Genomic DNA, 12,373 nt, shown 5'->3' with positions numbered 1-12,373 from the left:
ACAGGTCACAGCAGATGGCCCCGCCCCTCCCTGAGCCTGGTTCTGTCAGAGGTTTCTTCCTGTTAAAGGGAGTTTTTCCTTCCCACTGTCGCCAAAGTGCTTGCTCATAGAGGGTCACATGATTTTTGGGTTTTCTCTGTATGTATTATTGTAGGGTCTACCTTACAATATAAAGCACTTTGTTGTTGTGATTTGGCGCTGTAGAAATAAAACTGAATTAAGTTGAATACTGCTACTGAAACCAATCAGACAGTGCATTAAATACAGACATTAAAGTGACATTATTTATACTGTAGTCAACATTAACATTGCATTAAGAGTGCATGTACCATACACTCAATGGTAAGAATCCCTCAACAGCTTTATAAAACCTTATTCTGGGGCAAAGTCTGTTTTTCCTTAACAGATCTGATCATTTACATATGCCTGTGTAGGTTCTCACTCATTCAGGTCATGGTAGTCTTAGGAGCTTGGAAACAAAGCGACTGGACTTCTTTAAGTAACTTATAGAAGCTTAAAGCTGAAAGAAACTTAAAGAAGTCCAGTCGCTTTGTTTCCAAGCTCCTTAGACCTTCATTTAGATAAATAACTGCCTGGATGTATTTCAACATAGCCACTGTGCCAAAAGCTTACTACTTGGAGACATACTTCAACACTACCTCCCACTTCATTGGGTACACCTGTTCAACAGCTTATAAATGCATATATCTGATCAACCACAATCACATGGCAGGCAATCTGCTTTATAGCTGAAGCATTGGAAATGAAAATGAGATGAAACCCTGAATTCTCAGAGTTAGCGTCAGCGGCAACATCCGTTACTTCTTATTTAGTCACCAAAATAGGTCTTATTCTCATTATTACTTTTAGCGATGACTCTTCTACAGTGGGCAATCAAGGTACCCCACTGGCATTTTTTCCCCTCAAACTTCCTGAAAAGCATTAGATTTCCCACAACAAATCCATCCTGTTCTTGTAAAGCACAGCATGTAACCAGGCAGGTGGTATTTCCCCTACGTTTGAAGCACAGGAAAAACTCCTGGACAGAAAATGTGAGTACTAATAAAGCAGATAGAATTTGTCTCTATAGAAGAAATTAACGAGACCTCACACAGAATTAAGTGTAATGAAAACCAGAACACACATGAACCTACAGTCTAAAGTTACAGCTTGGGCAAACTCAACAAATCCTCATTCCCACACCCACAGGGACACGAAACACAGGCAGCTTCTAAGGATTGTTCTGAAAACAGTTACACAACTTCAATAGGAGACATTTATGAATGCTATGAACTCAAAACAGCCCACGTGGAAGCAGCGAGAAGTAAGAGTGCAAAAATAGTTATCAACCCTTTAGTGAGTCATTAGAGGTGCAGTCTTAGATTTGCTGTATTAAAGCGTCTAAAAATAGCACAATAGTCTTGAGTCATGCCTCATTTCTTTATATTTTGCTTTGTTGTTATTTCTTTGTGGTCTTTAAAATTTTCAGGGGAATGTTTTTTGTGTGTCTTAAGGCACTTATCACTGACCTGTGACTCACTCAAGCATAAAAACGGCATCTAACTGAAGAAATGGACCCGTGGTGTGTTCAAACGCAACAGATGACCTTTAAATTGTATTTTTAGGAACTTTGTTTCTAGCAATTTGGTGGAAAAACACATGATTTATTCCCCTTTCTTTTGCTGAACCTATGACAAAAATAACACAGGCATAAAATCGTATTTTTGCACCAATAAGGTGATTCCCAACGACCTATTAGGTGAAAATTTGGTATGATGTGCAGCACGTCCTTGAGGAAACTGCACAAGTGGAGAATAAAAGAAGAACTAGCAAGCCTAGTTCAGAAAGTCAGCAAAACGCTGAAACAGGACCCGAGAGAGGCATCTGGCCCTTCACGTGATCCATCTGCTGTTCACTTAAAACTTCATCTGAAATGTCTGTGAAGGTCCTCAGTTATCCAGGTCATCGTAGTCTAAGGAGCTTGGAAAGAAAAGCATCTGAGCGTATGAGCTCACCCGAAACCTTGGCTGATTGTGACCTACACCCATTTTCACACCTTGGCTCGTGTGATTAGGTAGAGGATCATTAGGGGGTCCATTGTCCCGCTTGGGGGGGATACTCCCACAGGGCTTAAGGCTACGTCCACACTAGCCCGGATAGATTTGAAAACGGCGTTTTCCTCTGAAAACGCTCCGCGTCCACACTAGCATTTTCAGTCGTTTTCACCGAGTTGTGTGTCCACATTGAAACAGCCCAAAACGCTTACGTTCCAGTCCTGCGTACGTGCAAAAGCGAGTGAGTATTAAAGAATTTAAAGAAAAGCTATGTGGAGCATGTACAAACTGATATTAATCTTTTTTAGGCCTGTCAAAATTGAGAGCAAACAAAACAACTGCTGTGTAATGCCCTCCGCTATCTTTGTTTAATTGGTCACATGACTGCATCACATGACTAAAATGCGTCATCGTCTGCGTTTTCGAGTGTCCACACTGCGATGGGACAGCTCCGTTTTGAAATGTATGCGTTTTCGAGAGCGTTTTCAAAACACTGCATTTTTGCTTGGGGAAAACGCCGTCTCAGTGTGGACGGGAGGCCAAAACGGACAGAAAACGATGTGGATGTAGCCTACATCCACACGTACACGGGTATTTTTGAAAACGCAGATTTTTCTATGCGTTTGCACCTTTCGTCCACACGTAAACGGCGTTTTCGGTCACTGAAAACGGAGATTTCTAAAAACGCCTGCCAGGGTGGATATTTTCGAAAACTCCGTTTTTGCATTTACGTGTGGACGAGGAAAACGGAGAAAACGCAGCGTCAAAGGTGTGCGCCTTTTTGACGTCACACTGTGCGCCACGTTATTGTTTCGGTAAAATGAATTTCTACAATACTGTTACTGTTAATTGTCCTCTCTGCAGTGTTTAAATGCTTACATATACACACACAGTTACTGTCCCTCCACACATACGACTCGGTTCTGCTTCTTTGCCCCATCTTTGTTTACTATTTCCCACCGAGGCTTCTAGACTTCTGATTGGCCAACATTTCTACACGGTTAGGAATATATCGCCACCTGTTGCTTTGGCATGTTCCTAGCAGCGTTTTCCTTCATTTCTGCGTTTACGTGTGGACGGGATTATTTTTTAAAACAAAAACGGAAAATCTCCGTTTTCAAAAATACCCGTGTACATGTGGACGTAGTCTTCTCAGATGAGAGGTGAAACGTCTTCAAGCAACTTAAAAAAGTCCAGACACTTTTCTTTCCAAGCTCCTTAGACTTCATCTGAAATGGTTTCACTGGAAGGATGGCTGTCGAGAAGACGTTCTTAAGGAAGGGGGACAAGCTGAAAATGCTCAGGTGTGCCACATTACACAAGAACTGGACTGAAAATCAGCAGCCACGGGTCTGATGCTTCGAGTGGTCGTTAATATGCACGGACGAGGTCAAAACACGGTGGAGGCTCAGTCATGGTTTGGTTTCTGGCTCAAGCCAGACGTCAATATTTACCGAGCACAGAACAAAATGCATCCAGAGAAGAGCTTTGAATGTCCTCCTAGAAATATTCCTGAAGACTCCACAAAGAAAGTTTGCCCAAGAGAATAAAGGTGGTCGTCCCAAATACTCACTTACAGTAAAGTACAAACTCTGTTTTTGCTTTCATGTAAACATGTATGTTTGCATGTTTTAATGCATTGCCACACCTGTATTTCACATTTTCATAGCAAAATATAAAGAAATGAGGGATGGTTTGAGATTTTTGCAGAAGCAGCTTGTTAATCACTTGCTGATAAGATTACCAGATGATAAGACGGGGACGTGAACCATTTTTTTTGTCCACACATAAAGCTGTATGTCTTTGCATCACCTACTGTACATCAGTCAGTTTACTGACAAATATTATTAGGAAACAGTTTATTATATTGGACTGCAGTAAAGCACAGGCGGCTCTATTTGGCAGCATGTAGCTGCTATTTTACATTACGCCTAATGTAAGCTACAGAAAGAGTTTCTCACTGTAATAAATATTTTTTTTAAATCTGACAAATGCTGACTTCCTCAGGCCGGTACACTATTTTATGCCTACTAACTGACGTCTTCAGGATTTCAAATGACGAAAGGAAGAAAAAAATGGAAAAATATGACCAAAAATAATTTGTATAAACTCAAGGTATCGGATGAGTTAAGCACAAGTTAAGTTTGAAATAACTAGACAAAGACAGCATATAACTGGCAAAAACCCCCAAAACAACAACTATAGATTCATGCACAAGAATTCCAGGTTCATACAGAAACCACAGCTGCAGTGTGGTGTGTGCAGGTAATGAAATAACTGCGCCAAGAATGCACTTCTGCTTCACAGGAAGGAAAGAAAACGCAGCATACGACAACACATTATTCCTGATTTTCTAGTCAACCATGCGGTTTAAGCAATAGTGACCTAGTGCGAAGGAACTCAACGTCTGATTCAGGATCAGAAAAATCTAACAGAAGACGTCGAAACAAAGAGGAAACAGTCGGTGGAAACATGCGTGCTATATTTAATAGGAGAGAACACCCTGACCGACTGGGTGCCATACAGAAATGTCTTTGCTGATAAATACACCCTCAGTTCTGTTATCGCCAAATGAAAATAGTGAAAGGAAGCACTCTGATGGAAAAGTGCCCCACCCTCCACGCCAGCTACACCACGACTGTTTTTCAGACCAAACCCTGCTGCCTCTTTTGAAGCAAAGATATTTTTACATACGGTGATTCTTCAGTATAAAATATATGAGTTATGAAGAAGCTCTCGCATCATTAGATCGCTGTGGAGGAAGGAACGTATCGGTGCCTCTCTTCTCCTGTGTGCAGTCTGGGTGCACAAATACAGACACTTCTAACTTTGAGGCAACAATTTGGGAAGCAGGAACAACGTGACCTCAAATCAGTCCAACACATTTTAAATGTATCAGCTGTGAGACATGTCTTACCAACCATCAGATGAGGTGTGTGTGTGTGTGTGTGTGTGTGTATATATATATATGTATATACATATATATATGTATATATATATATACATATATACATATATATGTATATATATATATATATACATATATATACATATATATATACATATATATGTATATATATATACATATATATGTGTGTGTGTGTGTGTGTGTGTGTGTGTAGCAGAAAATCTAAACAATGAGCTAAGAAGGCCCGAGGGAGAAGAAGGTAGATAATCCTGTATGGTTTTACTGTGGCAGGCAGCTCCTTTCACATCACAAAAAGACATTCAATCCTTGCTAATAAAAAAAAATAGTAATTAAGTTCAGGTTTAAAGAACTGACTTCCTGTGACTGTGGAAAACTAACTCTCTGAGGGAAAATGGCACGCCAGGGTCTATGGGGTGGGCTATTTAAGAGAAGCAGTGTGGCAGACTATCAGAGACCGAGGGATATGAGGGGGCCAAAGGTTAAGTTTAGGAAATACACAATCATATCCTTGTTCTGGGTGATGAAACACGCACACTTAGGGATTTTTATTCTTTGCCTTTAGAAGGACTTCTAGTAGATGGGCAGGGTACGTGCTCGTGCCAGAGCACAGCGGGATTTGAGTTCTGGGTTAAAGCTCAGTCGGTCCAGACCTGCAGGCCTGGACCGAGAGCGACAGCCAGTTCGTACCATCCAACTTTATCTCATGTGCGCATACTGAATTATACACAAATACAGTTTCAGGCATCTAATGACATATTCAAATTGTGTTTAAGTTATTTTATTCTAAACTTGGGTAGCAGCGAGAGTTTCCCCTTTTTCTTCTGTTTAACTGAAATGAAAAACAGATCCCAGCGTGGGCACCTCGACCGTAAAACACATTAAAGTGGCATAAAAGCCTGGATCACAGAAAATAAACCAGTGATGTTTTCCCACTATTAAAAAAAATAGGATTGTCTGTTTAATTCAAACCCAGATCTCAGACACTGGTTCGGGAAAAAAGGATCATTTTATGAACAAACCCTTTCTCAGCTATTTGTCAAAGAATTTCATGATAATGTTTTGATATTTAAATAATACATATACCTTGTTGTATCATCCCTGCCTCATCTGTAGCAGGTCAAATACAAAAAATATATAAAATAGGCATTGTACAAACACTGTATATAAAGGATGGACATAGACAGTGATGTCACCAGTTGGTTTGTGAAGTCTCATTATGAAGGTGGATACTTTTTAACCCTAAATGAGATGATCATTTAGAAATTCAAAATCATTTTGTAATAGTGAATCTTTAAACTAACAATTGAAACAATAAAAGCATTTGGATCTTTTTTTTATTTTACTGAGCCCATACATTTGGAATTCAAGGTCATTTACGATATCATAGGAACCCTTTCGGTAACCAGAGGAGTCGCCCCCTGCTGGCCTATAGAGAGAATGCAGGTTTCATGGCTTTACTTTTTAGAAACATAACCAGAGGTGAGGCCACATCCATCTTTTATATACAGGCTATGGGTTGTCTCACCTTGTGACTGAGCAAACTCATCTTTGTGACCTCCTGCGACCTGGGTGGCAACCATGACGACAATGAAAGTGCAGACCAGACCAGTCCTCCATAGCATCTCCATGGTTACTACAGTAGTTGCTATAGTAACAAAATTCAGTGCAGTGGTCCCCGTGCCTCTGTTCCAACATGTCTCCTGCCCTCTCGGATGCCCCGTTGCCTAGCAGAGGGACAGCTCAGCGCTCTGCTGGGCCATGGCTGCAAAAGATCGGAGAGCCAGCAGCGTCTTCAGCGTTTCGTCAGCAAGAGGTGATGGACCCTGAAGAAGTCCTCACAGAAGTGGAAAACACCTAGACGGGTTTCTCAAGGGGCTCAGCAGCAGTGGTGGCTTCACACCCCTCTCTGTTTGCCTGCAGAAGAGAAGCTGTTTAGTGACTGCAGGAGGAAGGCCAGGAAAGGGTTTGAAAGGGTGGGGAAAGACAAATTTAGGCTCAAAGACGAAGGAGGAACAAGGGAGACACAGTAAAACACAGACAGAGGGAGAGCATGAGATCCTAATGACCCATGCAGTTCCCAGTCTAACAAGGCAAATCTACCCAGTTCATATTCAAGGACTGCCCAGTCCTCCATTGTTCCTTGTGATAATCAATCTTGGCTTTAGCAAGGGTAAGTACCCAGTCTTTCACTCTGGTGACCAGCGATAACAATAGGTCCCAACCTGGGGCCTCTGAGGACCCACACTTTAAGCTGTCTGTCCACCGGAAAGAGTTCAAACACAAAGGAGGCCATTGATCTCGTAGAAAGCTGTGCTTGGTGCCCAAACGGGGCTTGGAGTGGGTATTATGTCAGAGGGTCTGAGGGTAAAATGAGCCAATTTGAGAGACGCAGCAGGTTGCCATCACCGCTACCCTGCCTGACTCTGCAACCTGCATGGCTGAGCGACCCAAGGGCTGGCTGTCCAGCTTACTAACTGGCCAACGTGCTGTGTAGCAGACTGATGGTGTGAGTGCCTATACATCAACCAGTGTTGATATTTGGAGCACAACACGGACAGATAATCAGATAGTCCCCTAGTTTAAGAAAATAAATGAATAAATAATAAAAATACAGGAGCAACAATAAGACTTCAAAAATAAACATTCAAATTTGATGATTTCTTGCTTCCCTCACCCCCAGCCTGTCGTGGCAGACGGCCGCCCCATAGTAGGATAGGCAGCCCACATTTCTTTAGATGTAGACTTCAGCTTCAGCCAAAGCTGACAAAAGACTTAATGCTCGTGTTTCATGTGGCCTGTGCACAGCAGTGGTACTTAACAAGGCTTAAACCTTTAATTACAGCAAATGAAAGAGGGCACAACAGGAAATAAAGGACATGATTTGCACAGTAGTGAACAAAGCCAGTCCTGAGTCAGCAGATGACAGTTAGTGTTTTACCCTGACAGATGTGACTATATGAACAGAAAGCTTTTAAGACCGTATGGAGGTAAAAGTTCAGCATCACAAATTTCTTTCTTGTTTCGTTCTTTTCCACACCACTAATTTAGCCGTCTAGTGCTATAAATAATCCTCAGGCTCTTTTTATTTTTTTTGTGTGCTTTGAGACAAACATGGAGCAAGATTATAATAACAATGGAAAAACGACTTCCTCATCCACACACAGTACCCATTACAAAAACAAGACCGGAGCCAGGAATCGGCAGTCACAGTTTCATGGGTGCCCTTCTCTCTTTTGACTTGAGTTTCCTGGCTACATATTGCAGTGTCAGCTAAAAACCCAGCCCTATCCTCCAGTAAAGTCTGCCCACCCAGCTTTACTCTTGTCCCAGCCCTGCTACCCTCCCTCCCTCAGAGCTGTCTGGGGAGAGAAGAGCGAACGGAGACGCCGCACTGGCCCAGATGGCTGGCGGCTAACCAACTGCAGCCAAAGGTAATCGGAGGCAGATGGGAAACCTTTTGGTGACGAGAGCAGGGGGAACAAGTTGCCTCCTGCAAAAAAAAAAGAAAAGGAGAAAGGAAAAAAAGCCAAGTGCAGAATCTGAAGGGAATGAGAGAGGGAAAGAGAGGGGAGTGTAAGCTATTCAAGCCAGCTGGGAGAGCCATTCTTGAGTGTTAATACTCTAAACTGAGTGTGGAGGAGATGAAAGGGCCCCTAATGTGCCTCTTGCTTAATTTCACACAGCGACAGGCAGGTACAGTTAAAAACTAAAAGGAAAGAAAGAAAGCTTGCTTTAAAAACAATGAGGGGTCTTTGTGCTGTTGCAACTTCCCTCATATATGGAACAACTAAAAGTCTTTCTCCCCTCCCTCCCTCCGGCTTTCTCCCAGTCATTTCCTGCGCGAGCCAAGCTCCCTTTCCATTTTCATTACTTGTTTCTGCACCCGCTCTCGATTTATTGTGGGGTTATTAAACTTGCAGCTTGATATCAAGTGCTTTTCATTACCACTACATCTCCTCTTGTTTACTTAAGCCAGAGAAAGAGAGGAGAGATAGGACACCCCCCTACACACACACACACACACACACACACACACACACACACACACACACTAGTGCTATTCAAGTACAGCTGCTTAGAAAGATTTGTGGACAGGCTTCACACACACCACAACACTGCCTCGCACACAGCTCTTCTGGTAAATTATTGCTACTCTGGAAATGCGGCTAAATTAAGAGAGAGCTGTCTCGCAGAGGTGACGGCGTTGTACATCTTCCCCGGTCTGTTGTGCAAAGCTTTCCCTCTGGGCTGTATCACTTTTACGAAATAAAAAGCGTATGTTTGTCAGGAGGCCAGGAGGCGCGCGCACACGGACTCTCCGGGGTCTGGGTTTTGCTTGGATGGATATCGACCGTATAGCTCTACAATCGCGGCCAAAAAAAGAAAAAGAAAAGGAGGGGGGGGTCTGAGCCGGGCCACACAGCTTCCAGGGCTATCAGAGCTTTGCAGAGGAGAAAAGAAAGGGGTCGTTGTTACCAAGAGAGAAAAGAGTTGGAGCGCACGGGATAATTAGGTGGGAATTTAAGGGTGGGCCAAATACTCAAGTGTAATCAAGTCAGTGGACCCTGAGGCATATTGACACGTCACTTCTATTTTTTTATAATCTGATCATCTACTGAACACTGACTGGTGCTTTTTTATAACTGTGTTTAAAAGGATGGATATTCCTTTTTTCATACTGCAGCCTAACTATGCTGTCCTTGTCTTTAACCGCTGCCAGGGAGAGTGCAGCTATCCGAAAACTAGCACGCTAATCAAAACCATATGACCGGTCTGTGTCGACTGCACAGATGCTAAGTGTCCCTCAGCTCAGCTTCAAGTCTAGGACAGCACCCCCACCCCCACTGCCACTACTCTCAATATATGTATAGTCTCCACTTTGATCAGCAGAGAGCACACGAATCAGCTTTAGGTTGAGTTTATTATTTCATGTAACTGCACACCACAGTTTCTCTGTCCAAATAAGACCGTGAGGGATCGAATGGCTCACATCAGACGTGTCCGTCTGCCTCAGCATCAACTGCTCACTCCTTGAATAAAAAAAAATAAGTCATGATCACCACCAACATGGAAGCCTGGACAGGTGACAGAGAGGGTGGAATAATATCTCAGATTAAAATCTCTGGTAAAAATAAATAAATAAGGCAGAAGAAGGAGAAAAGGGCAGGCATTCCTTTCTCTGTTTCCCCAAATAAACAGTGTGCAGATGAAAAGTGGGAACATAAACAGGCCGGAGAACCTCGGATGTGCTCCCCTCACTGAAAATGTCCCTCTCTAAGTCTGAAACAATATTTAGTGAGAGAGAGAGAGCTGACTCGACACGGAGTGAGTGAACCAGCACAGCACAGATGGCAGAGGAGGCTTTTCTCTTTCTGTCTTTTATCTGGTTTTAGGACTGACAACAATCCAGAAAACACCAAAAATATTCATTACGACAGTCAAAGCCTTACATTTGCTGGAATCTTAAATGTTCAGCGTTAAAAATGATTGTCAGAGCTGAACTGACAGGCAAGCGTCTGTCAGTTCAGCTCTGCAATAAAGAAAAAAAGAAAGAAAGAAATTGAAAAAATGTGCAGGTTACAGAAAAACAGTGCAGCACTGGGAGGCACAGACCTGACCCAGGACAAATAAAGTAAATTTGCTGCCCTAATAGAGGCAGCAGCCAATTTAATGTTACTATGAAGCTGAATGAGTGCTACCAAAAAAGGAGAAGGAGGAGATTTAAACAGAAAAGCATCACATGTGGATGTGAAGAAAAGGAGAAGTGTGCGTAATCTGGTTGGTGGTAAAACTACACATCCACGTTGCGATTTTTTTATGGGAGCAAAATAAAAAACTAAAGCTGTATCTGTGTGTGCTAAAGAATATTTATGCAAAATAATAATAATGATAAAAATGTTGCATGGTGATCAGGAAACCTGCACATCTGTCATTCGTGCTGTTTGGACGTGCATGTGCTGATATGTCACACAGCCAATGATTCCACATCTGTGTCTCTAAAACTGTGCTCGCCCCTCTGTTTATCATAATGTTACATATAGTCTAAATATAGTACACTAGCAACAGTCTAAATGTTTTCCGTGATAACACTTTAGCAACTTTAGAAACGGGCTGCAGATTTAGTGCGCTTTGGAGCAACTGCGAGTAGCGCCCCCAGCCGGCGAACGACACAACGCCACCATTCACCAGGTACCTGATGTCCGCTGACAGCCACATCATCCCTTCAGCAACACGCAGACACAAACACAGACACACAAACACAGACGCACACTGTCTTGTCATCAGCTAACAAGGAGATCCCAGCGCTATTAAGTAAGAACTCCGAAGAAGAAGAGAAGCAACTCACGGACTTGAGGTTTTAGGAATAGTACAAATCCCCTAAGACAGCATGAGGCTCACGTCCGCAGAGGTGCACCTAATGATCTCATGACAGCAAGAGCCTCACTAAATATGGGCGACATGCAGAGTTTCTGCAGGAAGGAGCGGACAAGAGCTTAGAAGAGCCAGCATCATGCCAGGGCAGTGCCTTTTTTTCTTACAGAGCTGTGCATGAGAGAGAGTGGAGCCGAGCTCGGTGACCTACCTTCCCGTGTCCCCGTGCAGAAGTTTCCGATGTGAGTCTGTCCTCAGCAGCCGAGCGGAGAAGAGAGGAGAGGAGGCGGCGCCGGCAGGAGACTGAGGAGACTCAACTTCTTCCACTTCCACAAGCAGAGAGGAGTCTGGTGTCAATTTCCCCCGTGGTAAAAATAGAAACGTCCGGGAACAAAAATTTCAAAATAAAGTTTGTCTTTGCAGGACTCCACAGCTGGCAAGGGGTCGATGAGAAATAAAGAGCTATGGCCAAGATAGTTGATGTTGGTCTAAGACCTTTACGCAACTTTGTATCACGCATACCTGTAACCCGTGAACACTGTGCATAAAAAATGTGGTTGGTCAGTTTGTGTTTTCTTTGCGCATGACAGACCTGACACTGAGTCCAGTAAAACAACTTAAATAGTGGCTCAAGCTTGAACTGTTTTAAGAGAAGAACAAGCAGAAGGCGTCTAGTCCTTTTCACTGAGCATACTGGTTTGCTGTTTTCAGACCGGAAATCCTAGAAAAATGCTTTAAATAAATAAATAAATCCTGCAGATTACACCACTTCGTGGAAATCTGGCACTGCTCAGCTCAATATAAAAAGAAGTCTGATAGGTCTAAGCTCAAATAAATCCTATTTTCTGCGAGTTCTTATGCGCCACAATCTAACTTTGACCTCTCTGAAAAGCATAACTCGATTAGGAGCGTGTGGTTTCCACACTTTGTTTCAAGGAGCTCTTGTTGTGGTGACTTTTAAGAGGTCAGTCTTGGGGCGAATTACCCACACCTGCTTTTGGGTTCAACCTGGTGATCA

The 12,373-nt window shown here is 42.9% G+C and overlaps 1 protein-coding gene across 3 annotated transcripts in view; it reads right to left on the bottom strand.

Moving 5' to 3' along the window:
* adamts10 (ADAM metallopeptidase with thrombospondin type 1 motif, 10) overlaps nt 1-11,677 on the bottom strand; it is a 51,975-nt gene extending 40,298 nt beyond the window's left edge. Inside the window, exons 1-2 of one of the 3 annotated variants that reach the window (XM_063500807.1) lie at nt 11,567-11,677; nt 6,509-6,897 (exon numbers count right to left, since the gene is read on the bottom strand). In XM_063500807.1, coding sequence (XP_063356877.1) covers nt 6,509-6,611 — 103 coding nt within the window. In that variant the 5' untranslated portion in view covers nt 6,612-6,897; nt 11,567-11,677. Of the gene's footprint in view, nt 1-6,508; nt 6,898-11,329; nt 11,348-11,566 lie in introns of those variants that run through there. The other 2 variants (XM_063500808.1, XM_063500809.1) reach the window with 2 other exon arrangements.
* Between the last annotated feature and the right edge of the window lie 696 nt (nt 11,678-12,373).

This window comes from Pelmatolapia mariae, linkage group LG17, assembly GCF_036321145.2.
Source record: "Pelmatolapia mariae isolate MD_Pm_ZW linkage group LG17, Pm_UMD_F_2, whole genome shotgun sequence".
In the NCBI taxonomy this organism is placed as follows: domain Eukaryota; kingdom Metazoa; phylum Chordata; class Actinopteri; order Cichliformes; family Cichlidae; genus Pelmatolapia; species Pelmatolapia mariae.
The sequence above is the reverse complement of the archived record's forward strand: the minus strand, read 5'-3'. Positions and strand labels throughout refer to the sequence as shown.